This window comes from Nerophis lumbriciformis, linkage group LG36, assembly GCF_033978685.3.
Source record: "Nerophis lumbriciformis linkage group LG36, RoL_Nlum_v2.1, whole genome shotgun sequence".
NCBI classification, from domain to species: domain Eukaryota; kingdom Metazoa; phylum Chordata; class Actinopteri; order Syngnathiformes; family Syngnathidae; genus Nerophis; species Nerophis lumbriciformis.
The window spans coordinates 25,909,602-25,937,505 of record NC_084583.2 but is presented as its reverse complement, the minus strand read 5'-3'; the positions used below and the strand labels follow the sequence as shown (position 1 = coordinate 25,937,505).

General features: G+C 42.0%; 1 protein-coding gene across 2 annotated transcripts in view; it reads left to right on the top strand.

The window, feature by feature from the left end:
- gfpt2 (glutamine-fructose-6-phosphate transaminase 2) overlaps positions 1–27,904 on the top strand; it is a 112,542-nt gene that overhangs the window by 20,601 nt on the left and 64,037 nt on the right. Inside the window, exon 4 of one of the 2 annotated variants that reach the window (XM_061930021.2) lies at positions 17,185–17,328. Coding sequence is in view for 1 of the 2 variants with exons in the window: in XM_061930020.2 (XP_061786004.1) it covers positions 26,411–26,417 (7 nt within the window). In the remaining variant the exon portion in view is untranslated. Of the gene's footprint in view, positions 1–17,184; positions 17,329–26,263; positions 26,418–27,904 lie in introns of those variants that run through there. The other variant, XM_061930020.2, reaches the window with a different exon arrangement.

Genomic DNA, 27,904 nt, shown 5'->3' with positions numbered 1-27,904 from the left:
ACAATTTGAAATGTGGACTCGTCAGACCACAGAACACTTTTCCACTTTGTATCAGTCCATCTTAGATGAACTCAGGCCCAGCGTTTCTTGGTGTTGTTGATAAACGGGTTTCACCTTGCATAGGAAAGTTTTAACTTGCACTTACAGATGTAGCGACCAACTGTAGTTACTGACAGTGGGTTTCTGAAGTGTTCCTGAGCCCATGTGGTGATATCCTTTACACACTGATGTCACTTGTTGATGCAGTACAGCCTGAGGGATGGAAGGTCACGGGCTTAGCTGCTTACGTGCAGTGATTTCTCCAGATTCTCTGAACCCTTTGATGATATTACGGAGCGTAGATGGTGAAATCCCTAAATTCCTTGCAATAGCTGGTTGAGAAAGGTTTTTCTTAAACTGTTCAACAATTTGCTCACGCATTTGTTGACAAAGTGGTGACCCTCGCCCCATCCTTGTTTGTGAATGACTGAGCATTTCATGGAATCTACTTTTATACCCAATCATGGCACCCACCTGTTCCCAATTAGCCTGCACACCTGTGGGATGTTCCAAATAAGTGTTTGATGAGCATTCCTCAACTTTATCAGTATTTATTGCCACCTTTCCCAACTTCTTTGTCATGTGTTGCTGGCATCAAATTCTTAAGTTAATGATTTTTTGCACAAAAAAAACAAAGTTGATGAGTTTGAACATCAAATATGTTGTCTTTGTAGCATATTCAACTGAATATGGCTTGAAAAGGATTTGCAAATCATTGTATTCCGTTTATATTTACATCTAACACAATTTCCCAACTCATATGGAAACGGGGTTTGTACATTGTTTGATTTATTTTCTTAATTCATTCCATGATTTTGCCGTTGGCGAAGAAAAGTCTATAGATTAGCTGCACCTTTGTATAAGTCGCAGGGTTCAAAGCTTGGAAAAAAGTAGCGGCTTATAGTCCGGAAAATACGATCATTTAGAGAGAAAAAAAAGTTTTATTGTGATTCATCAACAGCAAAAAAACAGCATTAATAATAATGCTAATAATAATAGTAATACATACATACAAACCAAGAGAGCTGAACGTTGAACACATTGATCCTGCGCAAGTATTTTCATTCATGTGAAATGTTTCATGATCAAACTGTGCTGTATTAATCCTTTAAGCCTGGGGAGGAATGTCTCTCCTTGCTCTCACTCACATTCAATAGAACCTCATTTAAATGATTTATCTGTGGCTCTGGCACAACTTCTAGTAAATACTCACCATAAAGTAACCTGCATACACTTTGTCCAGGGCAAGGTTGGAGGATGTGTACAGTATTAGGATGAAGGTGTACTTTGTTCCACACGTCTCTGCTCATTGAAGCGACATCTTGCCGTTCATCTCATTAGTGCGGATGTGCTTAAGGGCAGAGCCAGATGAGCCGTGTGACCCGGCCAGACAATCCAGCATTCCTCAAGCAAAGATGCGGACAAAACAGACAAGACCAAATTGCATTATTTTAGGTGATTGTTTTTAGGAATTGGTTCTTTACCATGCTTTGTGAATAGACAAACAATTCCCTATGAGAAACAATGTCAATATGAATAATGGGTTACACCCTCACAAAAGTTTATATTTTAGTAAAGAACACTTTGAACACAGTATAAAGAGATATATAGTACGGTATATCAAACAAACATAACAAGGGGTGATGGATCAACTTTCTACTCAAAGACAAAGTCAAAAAGACTACAACCAGCGGAACGGTCCTCATTTTCAGCCGCTCTGCCGACACGCACACACCCACACACACTGCCACTAGCCCTGTGGTGCACATCTCAAAAGCTCTTCACTTCAACAGCAAGGTCACTGCAATGATTAGGAATAAAAACTAGGGATGTCCGATAATGGCTTTTTTGCCGATATCCGATATTCCGATTATGTCCAACTCTTAATTACCGATACCGATATAGGTCCTTTTTAAAAAAATAAAAATAAAATAAGATAAATAATAACTAATAATTAAAAAAAAAAATTGAATAAAAAAGAAAGTAAAACAATATAAAAACAGTTGCATAGAAACTAGTAATGAATGAAAATGAGTAAAATTAAAGGGGAACATTATCACAATTTCAGAAGGGTTAAAACCATTAAAAATCAGTTCCCAGTGGCTTATTATATTTTTCGAAGTTTTTTTCAAAATTTTACCCATCACGCAATATCCCTAAAAAAAAGCTTCAAAGTGCCTGATTTTAACCATCGTTATATACACCCGTCCATTTTCCTGTGACGTCACATAGTGAAGCCAACACAAACAAACATGGCGCATAGAACAGCAAGCTATAGCGACATTAGCTCGGATTCAGACTCGGATTTCAGCGGCTTAAGCGATTCAACAGATTACGCATGTATTGAAACGGATGGTTGTAGTGTGGAGGCAGGTAGCGAAAACCAAATTGAAGAAGAAACTGAAGCTATTGAGCCATATCGGTTTGAACCGTATGCAAGCGAAAACGACACGACTGCCAGCGACACGGGAGAAAGCGAGGACGAATTCGGCGATCGCCTTCTAACCAACGATTGGTATGTGTTTGTTTGGCATTAAAGGAAACTAACAACTATGAACTAGGTTTACAGCATATGAAATACATTTGGCAACAACATGCACTTTGAGAGTGCAGACAGCCCAGTTTTCATCAATTAATATATTCTGTAGACATACCCTCATCCGCACACTTTTCCTGAAAGCTGATCCGTCCAGTTTTGGAGTTGATGTCAGCAGGCCAGGGAAGCTAGGGTCGATATTCTTCTCTTGATCATCTTCGGTGGCATAAGGGACGGTGTGAGCCAAGACATCCAGGGGGTTTAGCTCGCTCGTCTGCGGGAACAAACTGCCGCCATTCCTTGCCGTGCTAGCGAGGTCCTTTGTCCCTGAATTGCTCACACACTCCGGCAGATTCAATGGGGGTCTGGCGGCAGATTTCTTTGACTTTATGGTTGGAAATGCATCTGCTTTGAGTGTCGCAGGATATCCACACATTCTTGCCATCTCTGTCGTAGCATAGCTTTCGTGGGTAAAGTGTGCGGAACAAACGTCCAATTTCTTGCCACTTTGGCATCTTTGGGCCACTGGTGCAACTTGAATCCGTCCCTGTTGGTGTTGTTACACCCTCCGACAACACACCGACGAGGCATGATGTCTCCAAGGTACGGAAAACAGTCGAAAAAACGGAAAATAACAGAGCTGATTTGACTCGGTGTTTGAGAAAATGGCGGATTGCTTCCTGATGTGACGTCATCGCTCCGAGAGCGAATATTAGAAAGGCGTTTAATTCGCCAAAATTCACCCATTTAGAGTTCGGAAATCGGTTAAAAAAATATATGGTCTTTTTTCTGCAACATCAAGGTATATATTGACGCTTACATAGGTCTGCTGATAATGTTCCCCTTTTAACTGTTAAAGGTTAGTACTATTAGTGGAGCAGCAGCACGCACAATCATGTGTGCTTACAGGCTGTATCCCTTGCAGACTGTATTGATATATATTGATATATAATGTAGGAACCACAATATTAATAACAGAAAGAAACAACCCTTTTGTGTGAATGAGTGTAAATGGGGGAGGGAGGTTTTTTGGGTTGGTGCACTAATTGTAAGTGTATCTTGTGTTTTTTATGTTGATTTAACAAAAATTTAAAAAAAAAAAAATTAAAAACGATACCGATAATTAAAAAAAACGATACCGATAATTTCCGATATTACATTTTTAAAGCATTTATCGGATGTCCGATATTATCGGACATCTCTAATAAAATCTAAAATAAATTTGACCTGGTCGGTTGATCCTTCAGCGAAATGAGGCTGTCTTGTACAACGCTGTGGATACTTCCTGAATGTATCAAACCTCGCATCGTAAAAAGACTGAAGGACACTTCAAAAGTGCACAAAGTAGCACTGAGCATACTAGTTAACACTAGTTAACACAAACAATGAACACCAGAGATTGATCATCCCACCCACAATGACTTATTCCCTGCATTGCTTTTCTGGTCGACCTTTGACGTCACAACAAAACAAGACATCTGCAGCTCCTTAAAAGTCAACAACGCAGTTTTTTTTGTGCCTGATGTTCGCTGTGATATTGGCACGGATTACAAATCTTAAGTTTCTAATGGCTATGTTGATGTTAAATAGCAGACAGCATCAAGAGATCTGAGATTGCGCTAAGAACATGACGCTACTACCAAGATGCGGGTCCAAAGCAAAGACAGACTGGCAAGAGAGTTGTTTCAAAGGAATTTTCAGGACGGAGAATAAGGGAGCCAAAACGCTCGAATGTCTCGGAGTTCATTGAAAAGGCTCTGTGGATTAATGGAAGGTGTTGTTCATGTCCCGGCTAGTACTGTTCTAGAGGAAGCTTGCTGTTGTTCTGGACAAGCTTACCAGTTGTGATGAATACAGACTAATTGCTATTCAATTTGGAGTGCACTCAGGTTGTCCAATATTTTGATACCGGTACAGGTACCAAAATGTATTTCGATACTTTTGGGTACTTTTCTAAATAAAGGAGACCACAAAAAATTGCATTATTGGCTTTATTTGAACAACAAATCTTAGGGTACATGAAACATATGTTTCTTATTGCAAGTTTGTCCTTAAATAAAATAGTGACAACCTGCCTTTTAGTAGTAAGTAAACAAAGACTCCTAATTTAGTCTGTTGACGTATGCAGTAACATATTGTGTCATTTATCATGCTTTTATTTTGTCTACATTATTAAGGACAAGTGGTAGAAAATTAATTATTAATCTACTGTTAATATTTGCTTATTTTCTGTTTTAACATGTTCTATCTACACTTCTGTTCAAATGTAATAATCACTTATTCTTCTCTTCTTTGATACTTGACATTAGTTTTGGATGATACCACACATTTAGGTATCAGTCCAATACCAAGTAGTTACAGGATCATACATTGATCATATTCAAAGTCCTCATGTGTCCAGTGACATACTTCCTGAGTTTATAAACAATAAAAAAACACGAAAAGTGACAAGCGGTAGAAAATGGATGGATGGATGGATTTTGTGATGCTAAAAAAATCGATGTAATCATAGTAGTATCGACTCGATACGGTCCTGTACTTGGTATGATTACAGTGGATGTTAGGTGAAGATCCACCCATGGCATTTGTTTACATTCAGGAACAGCATCATTAGCGGTATAGTACCCAAAAGGATTCATTAATATCGTGGTACTATACCAATACCGGTAAACCGTACAACCCTGGAGTGCACAAATGCAGCGTGAAGAGGTTTGTGTATGCTTTATTCTTGATGTTGTAATATGCCTGCTTCATTCTCGACCATCTCATTCGTATTTTGTCCGAATGAAGCCGGCATTCTCCATTTCCTTAGCTACCTTCTTCAATATATCTCTGTTGCTATTTTGTCTCTATTGATGCACTTCAAAATGTTGTGTTCTTTTAATTTGTCAATCAAATAAACAGTCTTCTTTTCATTGGAGTTATTGCCTATGTTTGTCTGCTTGCGGTTTATATCCCGTGTGTCGAGACTGGCGCCCGCGCGATACAAATGGTCAACTCTGGCAGCACACATCCACTTGAAAAATCCAGTTTCCAATCGCATAATCTAGGTATGTAAATCCGGTTTCTCAAAAGCCAAACCTTATCAGATGAAGGTGTTTGCATAGGTTGTAGAATGCTTCTTTAGAGTGGAACTATTTGGGAAATCAGACTAAATTAGTGCATGCAAACGGGGTCAATGGCTGCAACGCGAGGCACACAAAGATTATAACACATGGAGTACCCCAAGGTTCTGTACTGGGACCAACATTGTTTTTATTGTATATTAATGATATCTGTAAAGTCTTTAAAAAACTCAACTGTATTCTCTTTGCTGATGATACAGGTCTGCACTGTTCTGGGCAAGACCTTGGCCAGCCCCTAGAGACTGTAGAGAGTGAACTCCACATACTAAAGCAATGGTTTGATGCCAATAAACTATCATTTAACCTAAATAAAACAAAATATATCATTTTTGTAAATTATGCGGATTATCATGACCATACCAATGCTCTTTTTATTAAATTAAAAACATTAAAACTGCACAATCTTGTTGACCTCAACACTGCTATTGTGACGTACAAAGCTCATAACCACATGCTGCCTGAGTGTCTACAGGAGAGGTTCAAACCAAGAGAGAATCCCTATGACCTCAGAGGTTCAGCTGTCTTTCAGAAAGCAAACATAAGAACAAGCTTCAAAAGTAGATGTGTTTGTGTCAGGGAGGTTGATCTGTGGAACAGCTTGGATGATTCCTTCAAATGTTCCACTTCCATTCACACATTTTAGAAAAACTTTAAGACCAATGTCTTGAAAAAATATATCACTCTTGTAGTCAATACTATGATCAATGTTAATTCAAAAACTAAATGTGGGATATAAATAATAATGGAAGTATAATTGTTTGTATATAGTTCAAATGTTTAACTATCACAAAGGAAATGTCATATTTTTAGGAAGCTCATCTTGTGTTTGAGATTGTCTATAGGGTTAGGCGCAATAAGTGTTCAAGTTCAGCCTAAACCCTTTCGGTCTGTAACATGGTCAATTTATGAATGTACAAATGTTTGTTTATTTTGTTGACCACTGACCAAAGAAAAATAATAAACTAAACTAAACAAAGGGTGGATGAGGTTTGTACAAAGAAGCATCTTTTTCTTCAATTTGTAGTTTTTAACTTGGATAGTTTCTACAATGACAGCTTTGTTAAACAAGATTGCTCTACGGTTTGAAGTTAAAGGAGATTGTTGAACTCGTCTGAGAGTTTTGTCAAATATTTGGCTAATACCCAAGAGAACCGATCAGATCAGTGGTACTTTGGTTTTTGTTTGTCAGTCTGTTTCAAGGGGACAGTTCAAAAACCCAATTGGTATTATATCTGAAACAATGTTTTCCATGGGAAACAATGTCAATCCCATTCATCTGTTTCAGACATACACAAATGTTAACACAAATACAATTATATTGTAGTTTAACATGCAAAGAAAACTGCTGAAGTCATATAAATGACAAGGAAAAGGATGTTTAAATTCTAAATGAGCTGTACTTAAATATTTACTTCTGATTCGTTTTTCCATTAGTTTGTTGTAACAATGATATTAATCAAAGGAAGGGGAAATTGTGTAATAATATCATAAAGTGGCCCTCTGAGGGCTTCCATAAGTGCAATATGGCTATAATGAAAATGAGTTTGACTTATCATAGCAGTGTCAGGATAAGGACTTCTTGCTCTTGTTGATTGGACTATTACTGTACGTTATGAATTTGTTTGCCTTATTACTGTGTTATTTTGCAGCCAGATTCAATAAAAAAAGAAAAAAAAGCACAGAGACTGAGTAAACAAAATATTGGTGACGTAAAATGGAATCATACCAAAACTGGTGTGGCCAATGAATTGATAATGAGGTTATGTAAACAGGCCAATGATTATACAGTACAGCAATATAGGTGCATAATTGGTGTCATAAAGCCATATAAGCATGTAAACACTTGTCCTTTTTTATCATTCTTCTTTACGTTGCTGAGCCTCAGCAGCAGACTTTTAAGCGTGAATATCCAGAAGGAGTAGCAGTAATCAAAGTGATAAGGTGAACATTTGGCTCAATGCCGGGAAGCTGTCTCCATTGTCTTTTACTCACACTGCTTTATTGACATGATTATGAAACATATTCAAGGTCATGCAAAGATGTGGACAAAGTGCACAAATCATTACATGCGTAAAGTACAGATACTCCGAGCAAGTATTTGCTTCAAAAATACCTAAAGCGGAACTGCACTTTTTGGGGAATTTTGGCCATCATCCACAATGTTTATGTGAGACAAGACCAAACATGTCTGTGTGTTCAAAATATTGAAGAACTGCATTTACTTTGACTATAAAGCATTCTTAAAAAAAACCCGCTGCATTTACAAAACCCAAAACCAGTGAAGTTGGCACGTTGTGTCAATCGTAAATAAAAACAGAATACAATGATTTGCTAATCCTTTTCAACCTATATTCAATTGAATAGACTACAAAGACAAGATATTTCATGTTCAAACTGGGAAACTATTTTTTTGTGTGCAAATAATCATTCATTTAGAATTGAATGGCAGCAACACATTGCAAAAAAGTTGGCACAGTGGCATTTTTACCACTGTGTTGCATGGCCTTTCCTTTTAACAACACTCAGTAAAGGTTTGGGAACTGAGGAGACACATTTTTGAAGCTTCTCAGGTGGAATTCTTTCCCATTCTTGCTTGATGTACAGCTTAAGTTGTTCAACAGTCCGGGGGTCTCTGTTGTGCTATTTTAGGCTTCATAATGCGCCACACATTTTCAATGGGAGACAGGTCTGGACTACAGGCAGGCCAGTCTAGTACCCGCACTCTTTTACTATGAAGCCACGTTGATGCAACACGTGGCTTGGCATTGTCTGGCTGAAATAAGCAGGGGCGTCCATGGTAACGTTGCTTGGATGACAACATATGTTGCTCCAAAACCTGTATGTACCTTTCAGCATTAATGGCGCCTTCACAGATGTGTAAGTTACCCATGTCTTGGCCACTAATACACCCCCATACCATCACACATGCTGCCTTTTACACTTTGCGCCTATAACAATCCGGATGGTTCTTTTCCTCTTTGGTCCGGAGGACACGACGTCCACAGTTTCCAAAAACAATTTGAAATGTGGACTCGTCAGACCACGGAACACTTTTCCACTTTGTATCAGTCCATCTTAGATGAGCTCATGTCCAGCGAAGCTGGCGGCATTTCTGGGTGTTGTTGATAAATGGCTTTCACTTTGCATAGTAGAGTTTTAACTTGCTCTTACAGATGTAGCGAGCAACTGTAGTTACTGACAGTGGTTTTCTGAAGTGTTCCTGAGTCCATGTGGTGATATCCTTTACACACTGATGTCGCTTTTTGATGCAGTACAGCCTGAGGGATGGAAGGTCTGTAATATCATGGCTTACGTGCAGTGATTTCTCCAGATTCTCTGAACCTTTCAATGATATTTCAGACCGTAGATGGTGAAATCCCTAAATTCCTTGCAATAGCTAGCTGAGAAATGTTGTTCCTAAACTGTTCCACAATTTGCTCACGCATTTGTTGACAAAGTGGTGACCCTCGCCCCATCCTTGTTTGTGAATGACTGAGCATTTCATGGAATCTACTTTTATACCCAATCATGGCACCCACCTGTTCCCAATTAGCCTGCACACCTGTGGGATGTTCCAAATAAGTGTTTGATGAGCATTCCTCAACTTTATCAGTATTTATTGCCACCTTTCTCAACTTCTTTGTCACGTGTTGCTGCCATCAAATTCCAAATGAGCTAATATTTGCAAAAAATAACAAAGTTTTACAGTTCGAACTTATTTTGTCTTTGCAGTCTATTCAATTGAATATAAGTTGAATAGGATTTGCGAATCATTGTATTCTGTTTTTATTTACCATTTACTCAGCGTGCAGACTTCACTGCTTTTGAATATGACTCACAGTTTCATTGTTAACATATTGGACTTCATCAATTGATGAATCATGCTTGAATAAAACATGCCATACTGACTAATACTCCAGAGTCCATTAAAACGTCACAGAAGATAAGGCAGCAGTCTCGATAAGACAGTTGAGGAAAAATGTACTCCTTCACATTCTTTCTCTATTCAAAATAACCACACAATTTAATGTTAAAATGGTTAACGTCGGGATTGGGGAGCACAAACGTGAGGATTATTTTCATTTCACACATTGTAAGAACTCCCACTGAAGGCAAGCACCTTGAAAAAAACACATTTGTTGTTTTATAAATCTTCTCTTCAACAGAGCAGAGCGACTCTTTTCAGAAGAGGAGCATGAAGAACTTTTTGCACTTCAGGAAATGAGTGATGAAATCAAGGATTTACGATTTGTCAGTTTCACTTCTGGCTCATTACGGAAAACGTGGTGGCGCCACTGAGTCAAAAGCCAACACCTCACTCAGCCTTACAGTTGGGAAGGTGAACACCCGCAACATTTCTCAGGGTGATATATAGCAAAAACAGCTTTGTTGCCAAGTCAGCATGTTTCAATCATATCGTTTGACAAGCTTCTGGTGGCCCCTTGAAACCTCAGCATGTCCCAACCTACCACAATTGAACCAAAACAAGTTCAACTGCATAATGGCAAAATGTATGTGTGGAGGTTTCCCTCCTCAGGGTTCCTCGGACCACCAAACATCTTCACACGAATCCGGCTCAGGGTTACAACACTGTTTTATTTTTCAATAATCGTGTCTCTATTGTGCTTTTCAGCAATTGTCTTTTGTGTTGTCTCTCTCTCTTGCGTGTGCTCCAACTCGGCTGCTGCCTTTTAACAGAGCGACAGGTGATTAGATAAGGAGGCCCAGGTGGGCCATCTACGCACCTGTCGCTGATCTCGAAGCTGGTCCTGGCACACCCCGCTTCGCTGCAGGTCTGCAGGCCACGCCCCCCTCCACAGTATGTTATTAAGGATATCTGCTAACTGCTAAAGTCTTACAGGGGACCTATTATGCAACACCAACTTTTCTAAACAGTTGGTACCTGTTTTGGTGTATTTGGGATCTGCATATGTCCCAAAAATTGTCTATTTACACCATGTAAACATGGCGGAGATATTTCTATAACAATCTTCCATCCATCTTCGGGTCGCGGGGGCAGCAGCCTAAGCAGGGAAGCCCAGACTTCCCTCTCCCCAGCCACTTCGTCCAGCTCCTCCCGGGGGATCCCGAGGCGTTCCCAGGCCAGCCGGGAGACATAGTCTTCCCAACGTGTCTTGGGTCTTCCCTGTGGCCTCCTACCAGTCGGACGTGCCCTAAACACCTCCCTAGGGAGGCGTTCGGGTGGCATCCTGACCAGATGCCCGAACCACCTCATCTGGCTCCTCTCCATGTGGAGGAGCAGCGGCTTTACTTTGAGCTCCTCCCGGATGACAGAGCTTCTCACCCTATCTCTAAGGGAGAGACCCGCCACCCGGCGGAGGAAACTCATTTGGGCCGCTTGTACCCGTGATCTTGTCCTTTCGGTCATAACCCAAAGCTCATGACCATAGGTGAGGATGGGAACGTAGATCGAGCGGTAAATTGAGAGCTTTGCCTTCCGGCTCAGCTCCTTCTTCACCACAACGGATCGATACAGCGTCCGCATTACTGAAGACGCCGCACCGATCCGCCTGTCGATCTCACGATCCACTCTTCCCTCACTCGTGAACAAGACTCCGAGGTACTTGAACTCCTCCACTTGGGGCAAGATCTCCTCCCCAACCCGGAGATGGCACTCCACCCTTTTCCGGGCGAGAACCATGGACTCGGACTTGGAGGTGCTGATTCTCATCCCAGTCGCTTCACACTCAGTTGCGAACCGATCCAGTGAGAGCTGAAGATCCTGGCCAGTTGAAGACCTTCAGGACCACATCATCTGCAAAAAGCAGAGACCTAATCCTGCAGCCACCAAACCAGATCCCCTCAACGCCTTGACTGCGCCTAGAAATTCTGTCCATAAAAGTTATGAACAGAATGGGTGACAAAGGGCAGCCTTGGCGGAGTCCAACCCTCACTGGAAACGTGTCCGACTTACTGCCGGCAATGCGAACCAAGCTCTGGCACTGATCATACAGGGAGCGGACCGCCACAATCAGACAGTCCGATACCCCATACTCTCTGAGCACTCCCCACAGGACTTCCCGAGGGACACGGTCGAATGCCTTTTCCAAGTCCACAAAGCACATGTAGACTGGTTGGGCAAACTCCAATGCACCCTCAAGGACCCTGCCCAGAGTATAGAGCTGGTCCACAGTTCCACGAACAGGACGAAAACCACACCGTTCCTCCTGAATCCGAGGTTCGAATATCCGACGTAGCCTCCTCTCCAGTACACCTGAATAGTACACATGGCGGAGATACTTCTAAAACAATCTTGCCTTCCTTTGCACTTCCTCCAAACAAGCCTTTGAGAATTTGCCCAATTTGTGCCGTTTTTCCAACTGTTGACGTCAGCATATTTACCATACATGGTAAAGTTTTACCTGAAGAGCATTGTGCGAGTCTGCCACTGTAGTCAAAAAGGTCCTTCTTTTTCTCTATCCTCTTGTTGTGGGGCAGACTGGCTCGTACATGCACATGCACAAGCATCCTTTTCTGTTGCCATTGCATATACAAAGTGGTGTATAGTTCTAACTTATGTCGATTTGGAAGCGCTAAAAACTACAGCATGGCTAACGGGTAGAAAGATGCAGTCAAGGTGGAGGCACATGAATAAGACATCCAGAAAGAGACGATTAGAAAGCAGCTTGAAGATGGTCTGAAAAACATCATGTTTCGACCAAAGAACCCCTATTAAATGTTATGTGGAAGTTTAAGGAAGTGTTGAAAAAAACTCACAATATGACCAAAGCCCAAACTGCTCACAGGTATACCACAATTGTGTCTCTTTAAGAGTGTCCGTTGCACCTCAGTTCCAGCAGCACTCATGCTTGCCCGGACCATGATGCTTACCACCACCGGTGCTTGACTGAAAGACACAATTGTCATCTCACGTGTCATTTTCAAAGGATAGTACATCTGTACTGCACTGACTACTCTCCAGGTTTCATTTCTATAGGTATTGTCCGTACAGAATATATGTATATATCTCATAAAAATGGTTGCTGGATGTGCGATACTCTATTATCATGCTTCACCGTGGGTGTTGTGTTCTTATAGTGTAGTTTGTAGTACGAGTATTTTCTTACAAGTCAAAGAACTAGTCTTTGTTGGTGTCAAATTGTTCAGATGTTTGTGAGCTTTAGGAATTTCACCTTCCAGCATGACAATGACCCAGAATCCCAAAACAATGTCTTAAAGCAGCGGTTCTTAACCTTGTTGGAGGTACCCAACCACACCACTTTCATATGCGCAGTCACCCAACATGTTAAGTCTTGGCAAAAATGAGGACTCAGATGCAGAAGAGAGACAATTGACTCAGACTTTATTTCATTACTTTTCTTTGCTATCTCTTGGACAGAGTGATTCAACAAAATCTATCTATGATATACTTGAGTAACTAGAGGATGTGTAGCATCGGACATAAGGCAATAAACAGAAAATCACTCCATAAGGAGGAAAAGGGCAAAAGCAACATTTCTATACAAGTCTAATAACAAAAAACCAACAATCTATGATCATCTACCAAAAGATCATTTCACTCATGAAAAGAAGTGGAGAAGCTTGCAAACTAAAAGTGCTCCAGAAGGAGGAAAAAAAAGAAGACAAGGCACTATGAAAATTGATTAAAAAAAACTTGACCGAAAAAACTTTAGCAAAAGAAAATAACTCTCTCAGAGGAAAGAAAGAAATCAATAAATAAAGCGAGACAATACTTATGAAGGCTGTGGACACGTAGCGAGACCATATACTCTGGCAACAAGACCAGGACTATGTACACATGAGGGAGGGTGACACAGGTGGACACAATCAGGCAATCAGGAGAGACATCAGACCAGTGACACAGGAGGAAGAGCAAGTGGCCTGAAACGAGAGAAGGATTAGAATCTTCAAAATAAAACAGGAAGTTTGCCAGACAACCCCAAAACAGGACTTCCCTCACCACGATGTGACACAACCCTTCTTTAGTGACAAATAAAATGTTGGTTTTTTTTCCAAATTCAAGACAAAGTTACATGTTTTTGGTAACACTTTAGTATGGGGAACATATTCTAAGGAACAAAGACTTCATTTAGAGTTATTTAGACACTAATGAACATATTCTAAGGAACAAAGACTTAATTCAGAGTTATTTGGTTAGGGTTAGAGCAGTGGTTCTTAACCTTGTTGGAGGTACCGAACCCCAGCAGTTTCATATGCGCACCCAACCCTTCTTTAGTGAAAAGTCAAATGTTGGGGCTTTTTCAAATTCAAGACAAAGTTATATGTTTTTGGTAACACTTTAGTATGGGGAACAAATTCTAAGTAACAAAGACTTAATTTAGAGTTATTTGGACACTAGGGGAACATATTCTAAGTAACAAAGACTTCATTTAGAGTTATTTGGTTAGGGTCAGGGTTAGAGGGTTAGGGTTATAATAAGGCCATGCCGAATAAGGCATTAATAAGTACTTAATAATGACTAGTTAAGAGCCAATATGTTACTAATTTGCATGTTGATAAGCAACTAATTAGTGGTGAATATGTTCCCCATACTAAAGTGTTACCATGTTTTATTACTGGTGCACAAAATGAAGCGTGCATGAACATCACCTTGTTCAAAGAACAAAAGCAACACAGTGCATAAACTCACAACAAATTACACACCTGCAAATCAGTCTGACTTCTGCTGTTGTCGTATCCGTAATACGCCGATAGGGAGAAGTTTGTATTTACACGATGAGTCGGGTGTGTCTCGACCTCCGCCGAACCTCTGAGCCCGACTCACCGAACCCCTAGGGTTCCATCCAACCCAGGTTAAGAACCACTGTCTTAAACAGACAAACGTTTATGTTTTAGAATGCCCCAACTGGAACCCAGACCTAAATCCAATTGGCCATGTTGGGTGACACAAAGAGGGGCTGTGATGACCATGTACTCTGTTAGATTTGAAGTGGACTGGCAGTATGACAATCTAGGCACGTACTCAACTGACCCAAATATAAGATGTTTTTTTCCCCTGAAAGGGCTTGTTTGCAGCCGTGATAAAGAGGCCAACTAAAAAAATGTGAAAAGATGATTATTTTTAAACATTTTATTTTGTGTGAGAAATGGGCCTTGAAAGGCACAATGGCCCAGTGGTTAACACATCCATCTCCTCGTTCTCCTTTTCTCTTTGGATTTGGAGTTTGCATGTTCTCCCTGTGCTCGCATGGGTTCTCTCCGGGTGTGCGGGCATCCTACCATCCCCAAAACATGCATGTTAGGTTAATTGGAGACTCTAATATAACCACAAGTGTTGGTCTGAACCACTGCCTCTGCCCTGTGGTTGACCGCAGACCAGTCCAGTCCACCCCAGCTCTTGCTCCAAGTCAGCTGGGATGGGCTCCAGCTCATGTGTGAGTCTTATGAGGACAAGCGGTATAGATTTAGAAAATTGATCGATGGGTCTTAGTTTATATTCAAGGTTGTCTTATATCTGGTAAATATGCTAAATATTTATTTTCAAATATAGGACAGCAGAGAAGTCCTATTACCCATTCTATATCCAGACATTACCAGTGCAATTACATCTACATTTGTATTCTAGTATTGAAATATTCATTCCCAATGTCTGTGCTTTACTGAATGGCCTGACTTATCTTAACCTATCTATTTTCAACTGAATTATTCCAAATCTATAATCGTCATTTCTTGACTGTAAATTGTTATTTTTTTCCCATGCTTTAAACTCATTTTAGAAGGAGAACAATCTACTCCCAAGTGGGCCGGTCTGGTGAAATCACGGCACGATAACGTAATAACAATGTTCGATTGTTTTTTTTTGTTAAAAAAAATGTAACAAGCACATTCTGAAAATGTACAAATCATAATGTTGTTGTTTTTTTGTTTGTTTTTTACACGTACATGTTGCGATTCTATCTTTATTTGTCGTTATTCATACTTTCTGAATAAATGATGTGATAATGTTCATCAGTGAACTCACTGGTGTTCATTTTCAATCTATCAAGATAGAAAAATGATATCAAAATCAAATTACAGGATGTTATTTATGTAGTTTGCTCATTTTCCTCGACTGGTGCACTAACATCATGTGGTTTATTTATTTTTTTACATATGTAGCATCATCTAGAAAGATACAAAGAATTGCTTTTGCGACATCTAGTGGACACATTTAGAACACCAGTTTCTTTCATTTAAAACTTTCAGCTCATTTTTGTACTTAGCAAACTCATAAAACCTGTTCACAGGCCTGAACCGACCCGCGGGCCGTACGTTTGACACCCCTGCTTTAAACCCTGCACTTCATAAAATACTTTATAAAATGTATGGATTTTGTCTGGTTTACAGGCTTTGCATGCCGCCAGTCATTTTTGCCTCGTCACATCTGATCAATGAAATTGCCAAACGGGTAACGGTGGACCAATGAAATTGTTCACATTAAATCGAACACATTCGCACGATCATTCAGTCAACCATTTAGCCCAGTGGTTCTTAACCTTGTTGGAGGTACCCAACACCACCACTTTCATATGTGCAGTCACCCAACCCTTCTTTAGTGACAAATATATATATATATTTTTTTTCAAATTCAAGACAAAGTTATATGTTTTTGGTAACACTTTAGTATGGGGAACATATTCTAAGTAACAAAGACTTAATTCAGAGTTATTTGGTTAGGGTTAGGGTTAGAGGGTTAGGGCCAGGGTTAGAGGGTTAGGGTTATAATAAGGCCATGCTGTTTAAAGCATTAATAAGTACTTAATAATGACGAGTTAAGAGCCAATATGTTACTAATTTGCATATTAATAAGCAACTAATTAATGGTGAACAAGTGTTTTATTACTGGTGCATAAAATGAACATCACCTTGTTCAAAGAACAAAAGCAACACAGTGCATAAACTCACAACAAATGACACACCTGCAAATCAGTCTGACTTCTGCTGTTGTCGTATCCGTAATACGCCGATAGGGAGAAGTTTTTATTTACACGATGAGTTGGGTGTGTCTCGACCTCCGCCGAACCCCTGAGCCCGACTCACCGAACCCCTAGGGTTTGATCGAACCCAGGTTAAGAACCACTGATTTAGCGTTTTATGGACTCACCCTCATCAAAAGAAATGTCGAAACGCACATGACATAGTCCCAAAGTCGAAGGCGATTGACCCCGTCATCAAAAAAAGTAAATAGCCGCACAGTACGGAAATCCTTTGCCACAAACTGGCCCCAAAAGAGCGGACCGACGCTTGCTGAAGAGCTGAAGTCTCTCCAGTACACTTCTCTATGCCGTGTTGTCTTTTGTTCAATTTGTGTTCACAAATGTAAATATTTCATGTTTCAATGTGTACACTTGCTGCTTATAGACTTGTGCGGCCAATAATTAGGTATGTGCGGCTTCTATTTAGATGTGCTCCATAGCCTGGAAATGACGGTACTTATTGTTACATTCCTAGTTTGCTTTTCCATAGCAACTCTGCCGTCCTCTTATTTTCCCTCTCTCGCAGTTGCCATGGCAGCGGAGAAGGGCAGGAGAGTCCGAGCACACCTGGCTGCAATCACCATGCTGTATTGATTGCCTGAACCTGTTAGGAGCTGCTTTCTCCACGTGCATCCACCACCCCAACATTGGTCCATTTGCTTGCTCAGAGGTATTTTCTCATTTTTCTTTGGATTTTCGTCCGCAGTTCTTCTCCTGCATTCCTACGGACATTTTTCTTCCATACTTTGTTTTCATGTGATTTTGTGGCTCAGGTTCTCTTATCCACTTCCATTGATTGTTGTTTTGTCCTTATTTTTGGATTTTAAAACGTCCTTCTTTCTCTGATTCTGGGGTCCAACCTTTATCTGACCATGACAACTAGGGATGGGAACTGATAAGACTTTTACGGTTCGGATTATACTTTCCATTCCGTTTTACGGTTCTCTTGTCGATTCTTATTTGGAACAAAAGAGAAAAAAAGGGGAATTAGCCTCCATTTTTTGTAGTTTAGAGGTAACATGACCTTACAAGGCCTACAGTGAGGCCTCAAGAGGCACATATGTAGCATAGAATAATTAGTTTGACTTTTTTTTTTAATAAATGTAATAAATAGAGATGGCTTTTTTGCCATCTTCCAATATTGTCCAACTCTTAATTACCGATTCGGATATCAAGCGATACCGATATATACAATCGTGGAATGAACACATTATTATGCCTAATTTTGTTGTGATGCCCCGCTGGATGCATTAAACAATGTAACAAGGTTTTCCAAAATAAATCAACTCAAGTTATGGAAAAAAATGTCAACATGGCACTGCCATATTTATTATTGAAGTCACAAAGTGCATTATTTTTTTGAACATGCCTCAAAACAGCAGCTTGGAATTTGGGACATGCTCTCCCTGAGAGAGCATGAGGAGGTTGAGGTGGCTGGCGGGGGCAGCGGGGGTGTATATTGTAGCGTCCCGCAAGAGTTAGTGCTGCAAGAGGTTCTGGGTATTTGTTCTGTTTATGTTGTGTTACGGTGCGGATGTTCTCCCGAAATGTGTTTGTCATTCTTGTTTGGTGTGGGTTCACAGTGTGGTGCATATTTGTAACAGTGTTAAAGTTGTTTACACGGCCACCCTCAGTGTGACCTGTATGGCTCGTGACCAAGTATGCCTTGCATTCACTTGTGTGTGTGAAAAGCCGTAGATATTATGTGATTGGGCCGGCACGCAAAGGCAGTGCCTTTAAGGTTTATTGTCGCTCTGTACTTCTCCCTACGTCCGTGTACACAGCGGCCTTTTAAAAAGTCATACATTTTAATGTGGAAAGCGATACCGATAATTTCCGATATTACATTTTAAAGCATTTATCGGCCGATATTATCGGACATCTCTAGTAATAAATGAATATTCCTTTGTAGAATTAAAAAGAAATAATCATGTGGAAATGAAACAAGAATGTAATATTTAGTAAGAAGTGATATTATCTTTTTACATGCAAAGTAAGATATGTTAAGCCTTTATTGACTATAATTAGGCATGGCAATCGAAAACTGGTTCTTGTTCTGAACTGGTTCCAAGTGTATCAATTCAACTTTGACTTTAACAAGTAATAGCTCTAACATAATAGGCACTGTTAGTTAGTATTTGTTGTATTCAGATGACGTCCAGTTAAAAAATGGGTCTTTCATTCATAATTATTGCATGCTGTGTGCTCAAATGTTTCAGCATATTGAAGAAATAGCAGCTATCTTTTCTTGTAAAATGTTAATGATTGTTCCAACCGGGCACATTCATCGGCGGTCACTCAAACGAGTATGACGATCCTCCTGGTAGGGGGGGTATCCCTTTATGGAAGATGCCTGTACGTGACTTTGTTTAACGTGGGGAGACTGGTGCACAGACAGTCACCACAACATCCTTGACAGATCCGGGTCAGGGTCCAGTGGCATGGAGTCCAAGACAACTGGGGACCCTTTTCTGCTGCAGCCTTCTTCCACCATCCCAGCCGTTGTGACGCAATCATCCTCCGCCTGTTTCACCGTTGAGGTCTTGGGTTGTTATTTCCCCATAACTGGGCCCACATGGATGTGGGGGTGCCTTCTTCTTGTGGTGGTTCTCACAGCTACCGTCTTCCGCCTGCTCCGCACTGTATCCCTGGCTAGAGGGCAGTCAGGTACTACACTGCAAAAAGTCAGTGTTCAAAAACAAGAACAAAAATTACAAAAATGAGGGGTTATTTTATTTGAACTAAGCAAAATGATCTGCCAATAGAACAAGAAAATGTGGCTTGTCAAGACTTTCCAAAACAAGTCAAATTAGCTAACCTCAAACCGAAAAATACTTTAAAATAAGTATATTCTCACTAATAATAAGTGCACTTTTCTTGGTAGAAAATAAAAATATGAGACCTTTTTGCTCAATATGTTGAAAAATATTCTTAAATGAAGTAAATGCTAGTGTTATTATCTTGACATAATCATATGCGCTCGGCATTACATTTCTTGAAAGCAGCAAACTTATACTAAAAACTAATTTATTGTTCTTAATGGAAAGGCAAGCGCAAAATAAAATAAATAAACATTGATTGATTGTTACTCTCGGGGTCTCCTAGCCGCTCAGGGAAATCATATGGTCTAAAAATGCATTTTTCCATGGATAACATGACATCATCATGCCAAGTGCGTGCTCTTTCAGTCCATTAGTGCACATATATACAGCCCGGCCCCCGGACAAAATTGTTTTAATTGTAATTTTGAGGAATTTACCTGAATGTGCATGAACTATTTCTGTTCAAAATTGTTTGAAATGTTAAATATTTAAATATTAACTGTCAGTTTACTGTACTGTGCCAACTGTACTACTATATGAGTACATGTTTTCTATTGTTTCATTGAAAGTAAAACATCTGTTTTAATTATGAGACACAAGTGTGTCGAAATCATGATTTTTTTTAATGCTTGAAATAAGAAACTATGACTTTAAAAAAGTAGTTTTATACTTGTGAGTGTTGATGACACAACACTTGATATTCTAGTTTCAAGCATGTTTTACTCAATATAGGTCATCACATCTCAGCAACAAGCTGTAATATCTTACTGAGATCATTTAGGAGCAAAACAAGTAAAACACTCTAACAAAAAATCTGCTTAGTGAGAAGAATGATCTTATCAGACAGAAAATAAGCAAATATCACCCTTATTTGACATATTTCATCTTACGTAGATTTCAGTTTTTGCAGTGTAGGCCTTTGCCAAGGGCCACCTGGGGTAACAGTAGTAAAGGGGTTAACCTCCTAGTGCCCCAAGACCCCTTAAAGGAGCCTCCACTGCCGAATGCACTTTAACGTCATGCCCAGGACGTTTTTGTGATGACCTCACTATGCAGGTTGTGTAATAGATAATAGATAGTACTTTATTGATTCCTTCTGGAGAGTTCCCTCAGGGATGACGTCATCCCCACCTGGAAGAACCGTTAAGAGAATAGCTTGCCATTTTGTCAAGCAATACCAAGGAATTGATCAACTCGGGATTAGTTCAACATATTATTAACATTCTGAGTAAATAAAGAAATAAATTTAGTAAGAAAAACACACAATAACAATGTACCAATAAATTCAGGTTGACATGTTTCCAGGTTTGTAAAAGAAAGCTCACACAAAGATGCATCAGGTATTGTTTCAACACTGGTACAAACCCCGTTTCCATATGAGTTGGGAAATTGTGTTAGATGTAAATATAAACGGAATACAATGATTTGCAAACCCTTTTCAAGCCATATTCAATTGAATGCACTACAAAGACAACATATTTGATGTTCAAACTCATAAACTTTTTCTTTTTTTTTTGCAAATAATCATTAACTTAGAATTTCATGGCTGCAACACATGACAATATTCAATGCAAAACTTGTTTGGGTCCCTATTAAAAGGTTAATTTGTTCAACCTTGGCCCGCAGCTTTGTTCACTTTTAAATTTTGGCCCACTCTGTATTTGAGTTTGACACCCCTGCTTTAAATGATGATTACTTTTTTGATTTGTGTTTTAGTTTTGCCTTCTTGTAATTTCAGTCGAGCACTTTGAATTGTACAAATGGAGCTCTTGCCTTGCCTTGCCACTCCTATGTCAACATGTCGTCCTTGGTTCACTCCATGGGGTGCAGTAAGTCATGACACTCCTGCACTTTAACGAGCAGGGTGGTTTCTTGAGAAACCACTTATCACAATCCAAGTCCAGGCCTACCAAGAGTTAAACCCAAACCAGTCTTTATCATACGAGTCAGATTTATGAGACATAAAAGAAACATTGTATTCTTTCACTTCTGCATCGATCAACTCAATGGAGTTCTCAACGAGACCTAGGACTTTGCTAGAATATGTTTCATGATCAAGTCAATCAGCGAGGACCTCACCTGGGACCACAACACCCAACAAACAATAAAGACTGTACTTCCTAAGAAGGCTGAGAACATTTGGCATGCCACCCAAAATTCTTTATTCAGTTATTTCACCTTTTTTTGTTAAGTACATAATTCCACATGTGTTCAGTCATAGTTTTGATGCCTTCAGTGACAATCTACAATGTAAATCATACTTGCCAACCCTCCCGAATTTTCCGGGAGACTCCCAAAATTCAGCGCCTCTCCCGAAAACCTCCCGGGACAAATATTCTCCCGAAAATCTCCCGATTTTCAGGCAGAACTGGAGGCCACGCCCCCTCCAGCTCCATGCGGACCTGAGTGAGGACAGCCTTTTTTCATGACGGGAGGACAACAGGGTGACAAGAACTAAATCATCCAGACTAGAGACAAATTGTATTATTATGTTTATCTTACCTAAAAACAAATATATTTATTAATTAAAAAAAAAAAAAAAAATTTTACTATATTTTGCTAAAAACATCAAAATAATTGTATTTTTATTTGTATTGTTTCTGACTCCTTATTACATCCAGCCATAGAATTATACATTAAAATAAACATATTTGAAATAATTCATTTTAAATGATCATACTTCATTTAAAATGACCATATTTAATTATTAAAATAATTGGTTGTTTATCAACAACTTTAGCATTTTATTCATTACATTTTGAAACTCTCAGAAGCCAAGTTATGTTATATTACTTAAGATTTATTTATGCAAGTTTGAAGTATCAATTATCTAAACACAGTTTTGTTTGCATATTTTCAGGATGTAGATATATATACGGAGTCCGCGGATTATCCGCGGATCGGGCGGATGAAATTTAAAAAAATTAGATTTTATCCGCGGGTCGGGTCGGGCGGTTGAAATTAAAAAAAATTAGATTTTAAATAGATTCAGGCGGGTGGCAGTTAAACCAATTGGGAAATATATATCCATCCATCCATCCATCTTCTGCCGCTTATCCGAGGTCGGGTCGCGGGGGCAGCAGCCTAAGCAGGGAAGCCCAGACTTCCCTCTCCCCAGCCACTTCGTCCAGCTCCTCCCGGGGGATCCCGAGGCGTTCCCAGGCCAGCCGGGAGACATAGTCTTCCCAACGTGTCCTGGGTCTTCCTCGTGGCCTCCTACCGGTCGGACATGCCCTAAACACCTCCTTAGGGAGGCGCTCGGGTGGCATCCTGACCAGATGCCCGAACCACCTCATCTGGCTCCTCTCGATGCGGAGGAGCAGCGGCTTTACTTTGAGCTCCCCCCGGATGACAGAGCTTCTCACCCTATCTCTAAGGGAGAGTCCCGCCACCCGGCGGAGGAAACTAATTTCGGCCGCTTGTACCCGTGATCTTGTCCTTTCGGTCATAACCCAAAGCTCATGACCATAGGTGAGGATGGGAACGTAGATCGACCGGTAAATTGAGAGCTTTGCCTTCCGGCTCAGCTCCTTCTTCACCACAACGGATCGATACAGCGTCCACATTACTGAAGACGCCGCACCGATCCGCCTGTCGATCTCACGATCCACTCTTCCCTCACTCGTGAACAAGACTCCGAGGTACTTGAACTCCTCCACTTGGGGCAAGATCTCCTCCCCAACCCGGAGATGGCACTCCACCCTTTTCCGGGCGAGAACCATGGACTCAGACTTGGAGGTGCTGATTCTCATCCCAGTCGCTTCACACTCAGCTGCGAACCGATCCAGTGAGAGCTGAAGATCCTGGCCAGATGAAGCCATCAGGACCAAATCATCTGCAAAAAGCAGAGACCTAATCCTGCAGCCACCAAACCGGATCCCCTCAACGCCTTGACTGCGCCTAGAAATTCTGTCCATAAAAGTTATGAACAGAATCGGTGACAAAGGGCAGCCTTGGCGGAGTCCAACCCTCACCGAAAACGTGTCCGACTTACTGCCGGCAATGCGAACCAAGCTCTGACACTGATCATACAGGGAGCGGACCGCCACAATCAGACAGTCCGAAACCCCATACTCTCTGAGCACTCCCCACAGGACTTCCCGAGGGACACGGTCGAATGCCTTCTCCAAGTCCACAAAGCACATGTAGACTGGTTGGGCAAACTCCCATGCACCCTCAAGGACCCTGCCGAGAGTATAGAGCTGGTCTACAGTTCCACGACCAGGACGAAAACCACACTGTTCCTCCTGAATCCGAGGTTCGACTATCCGGCGTAGCCTCCTCTCCAGTACACCTGAATAGACCTTACCGGGAAGGCTGAGGAGTGTGATCCCACGATAGTTAGAACACACCCTCCGGTTCCCCTTTTTAAAGAGAGGAACCACCACCCCGGTCTGCCAATCCAGAGGTACTGCCCCCGATGTCCACGCGATGCTGCAGAGTCTTGTCAACCAAGACAGCCCTACAGCATCCAGAGCCTTAAGGAACTCCGGGCGGATCTCATCCACCCCCGGGGCCTTGCCACCGAGGAGCTTTTTAACTACCTCAGCAACCTCAGCCCCAGAAATAGGAGAGCCCACCACAGATTCCTCAGGCACTGCTTCCTCATAGGAAGACGTGTTGGTGGGATTGAGGAGGTCTTCGAAGTATTCCCTCCACCGATCCACAACTTCCGCAGTCGAGGTCAGCAGAACACCATCCGCACCATACACGGTGTTGGCACTGCACTGCTTCCCCTTCCTGAGGCGGTGGATGGTGGTCCAGAATCGCTTCGAAGCCGTCCGGAAGTCGTTTTCCATGGCTTCCCCGAACTCCTCCCATGTCCGAGTTTTTGCCTCCGCGACCGCTGAAGCCGCACACCGCTTGGCCTGTCGGTACCTGTCCGCTGCCTCAGGAGTCCCATGAGCCAAAAGAACCCGATAGGACTCCTTCTTCAGCTTGACGGCATCCCTCACCGCCGGTGTCCACCAACGGGTTCTAGGATTACCGCCACGACAGGCACCAACTACCTTGCGGCCACAGCTCCAATCAGCCGCCTCGACAATAGAGGTGCGGAACATGGTCCACTTGGACTCAATGTCCAGCACCTCCCTCGTGACATGTTCAAAGTTCTTCCGGAGGTGGGAATTGAAACTCTCTCTGACAGGAGACTCTGCCAGACGTTCCCAGCAAACCCTCACAATGCGTTTGGGCCTGCCAGGTCTGTCCGGCATCCTCCCCCACCATCGCAGCCAACTCACCACCAGGTGGTGATCGGTAGAAAGCTCCGCCCCTCTCTTCACCCGAGTGTCCAAAACATGAGGCCGCAAATCCGATGACACAACTACAAAGTCGATCATAGAACTGCGGCCTAGGGTGTCCTGGTGCCAAGTGCACATATGGACACCCTTATGCTTGAACATGGTGTTCGTTATGGACAATCCGTGACGGGCACAAAAGTCCAATAACAAAACACCACTTGGGTTCAGATCCGAGCAGGCACCTGCAGCATATGCCACAACAGAAGAAGAAAACAAAAAGAGATGGACACTTTTACGGAGCGGTGAAGGCCCCCGACGCCTCGCCGGGGTCCGGGACCGAGGCCCCTTCCCCCGAGAGGGCCCCACCGGGAGCCGTAGCTGAGGCGATCCGCGAGAAGGGCCCGACGCACGTCCAGGGTCACCACCGCGCCCACCGCACCGACACCCCGCCTCGTCCGCCTTCGCCGTGGCCGGCGTCACGCGCAGCAGGTAAGCAGCTTACCTGCCCGCCACCCCCGTGGCCGGGGGCTCGTAACAGGGGTCAGTCCGCGCGCTCCGCCCGCGCAGCTTACCTGCCCACCACCCCTGTTGCCGGGGGCGCGTAACAGGGGTCACTCCGTGCGCAGTGCGCTCACGAAAGGGGTGGGGCTCACCCTGGTTGATATAGACAGCAGGACGGTGTCCATGGAAGTCGGAACCCGCTAAGGAGTGTGTAACAACCCACCTGCCGAATCAACTAGCCCTGAAAATGGATGGCGCTGGAGCGTCAGGCCCATACCCGGCCGTCGCCGGCAGCGAGACGCGCTTGGAGGTGCGCTCAGCGCGGCTCCCATATGATTGCGCACTGGTGTGCGTCTGGGTTGTGACAGCGTGGCACGCGAATGTCTGTGCTGCATTGGATCAGTCTCCTTTCTTTAACAGGCAAAAGCTTTATAACCTCACTAATGCCTTGCATCGTCTATATTATCATTAGATATATAACAACGGGCGGGTGCGGTTCTGATCAAATGTTACATCGGGTGGATGGCGGATGGTTGACGACTTTCTGATGCGGTTGCGGATGAAATAATTGCCTATCCGCGCATCTCTAATATATATATATATATATATTTATATATATATACACACACACATTATATATATATAATATATATATATATATATATAAATATATATCAAATTTGCATCTCCTCCCAGTATTGTGGGCGTTCTGATAAATTAGCATATGTTTTGCATATTCATGAGGACAGACAAGCTAACTGGATAAGCGCGTCTTATTTTGCTCCCTCGAGAGACGCCATCCTCTGCGCGCGCACTCAGTAGGTCAGATTTGCACGCGCTTTCAAGTTTTCGAGCATGAGAGCGAGACGACTTTCATGACGAACTCCTCGAAGGGGCCAAGAGGCGGAGGGGGAGGAGTCAGGCGTCAACTCGAGGCGGAGGGGGAGGAGTCAGGCGTCAACTCGAGGCGGAGGGGGAGGAGTCAGGCGTCAACAGGAGGCGGAGGGGGAGGAGTCAGGCGTCAACATCCAAGGGGTGTGTGTGCTCTGTGCTCTCCTCTACCGGAATCACAGTTTAAATGTTCGCTCCCTTCACTGGCAGCCTGAGCTCTTAACGCGACAGAAGCATCTTCAAGTCCCGCTGAGAATACAACTAATTCCGCCTGACTTTACCCAGCCAAGCTTGAGCCATGTGTGGTAAGTTTATATTCACCTCCTTTGGAGCGGTTGAGCTTTTTCTGCTCTTTTTGTTTTATACGAACGGTGACTTCGCTTTGACGGAAATATGTGGAGTTGTGACCTTCCCACTCTGTAACTCTGCCGGGTAATATGTGTGTTTGTTTGGCGGATAAGACCGCTTTGAAACGCTCCACTTTGGTGGCTTGACTGTAAACTGCTACGTGTCTGCGCTCCCGCCCTCCTCCTCCTCCTCCTCCTCTCTGGTGACTGCTGGGCCTTCACGTCATTGCAGCCTCACATCACACACAGAAAGAGACATATGTCCCAAAACAATATTGTCTGGAAATATGTGAACATGTGGTGACAAACATCACGAACTTTACAATCAATCTTTAACAACTTTGTTTTCTCTACTTTCAACCACAACCTGCCTACCTGGCTGCTGCAATGTGCACCACTCAATGGACTGCAGTGTGTGTGACATTTCTACACACATATTTGTATTTTTTACCTTCTTGACACCTCCCAAAATGGCCTACCTAGATTTGTATTTACAACATTAATCATACATACAAACTATGCAAATATAAAAATAGCTTGTTATGAAAAATGAGTTGCAATTTCACAAGGAAAACTTGGATTTTTGGCAGTATAATACAAACCCCGTTTCCATATGAGTTGGGAAATTATGTTAGATGTAAATATAAACGGAATACAATGATTTGCAAATCCGTTTCAACCCATATTCAGTTGAAGACAACATATTTGATGTTCAAACTGATAAACATTTTTTCTTTTTGCAAATAATCATTAACTTTAGAATTTGATGCCAGCAACACGTGACAAAGAAGTTGGGAAAGGTGGCAATAAATACTGATAAAGTTGAGGAATGCTCATCAAACACTTATTTGGAACATCCCACAGGTGTGCAGGCTAATTGGGAACAGGTGGGTGCCATGATTGGGCATAAAAGTAGATTCCATGAAATGCTCAGTCATTCACAAACAAGGATGGGGCGAGGGTCACCACTTTGTCAACAAATGCATGAGCAAATTGTTGAACAGTTTTAAGAAAAACCTTTCTCAAGCAGCTATTGCAAGGAATTTAGGGATTTCACCATTTACGGTCCATAATATCATCAAAGGGTTCAGAGAATCTGGAGAAATCACTGCACGTAAGCAGCTAAGCCCGTGACCTTCCATCCCTCAGGCTGTACTGCATCAACAAGCGACATCAGTGTGTAAAGGATATCACCACATGGGCTCAAGAACACTTCAGAAACCCACTGTCAGTAACTACAGTTGGTCGCTACATCTGTAAGTGCAAGTTAAAACTCTCCTATGCAAGGCGAAACCCGTTTATCAACAACACCCAGAAACACTGGGCCTGAGTTCATCTAAGATGGACTGATACAAAGTGGAAAAGTGTTCTGTGGTCTGACGAGTCCACATTTCAAATTGTTTTTGGTAACTGTGGACGTCGTGTCCTCCGGACCAAAGAGGAAA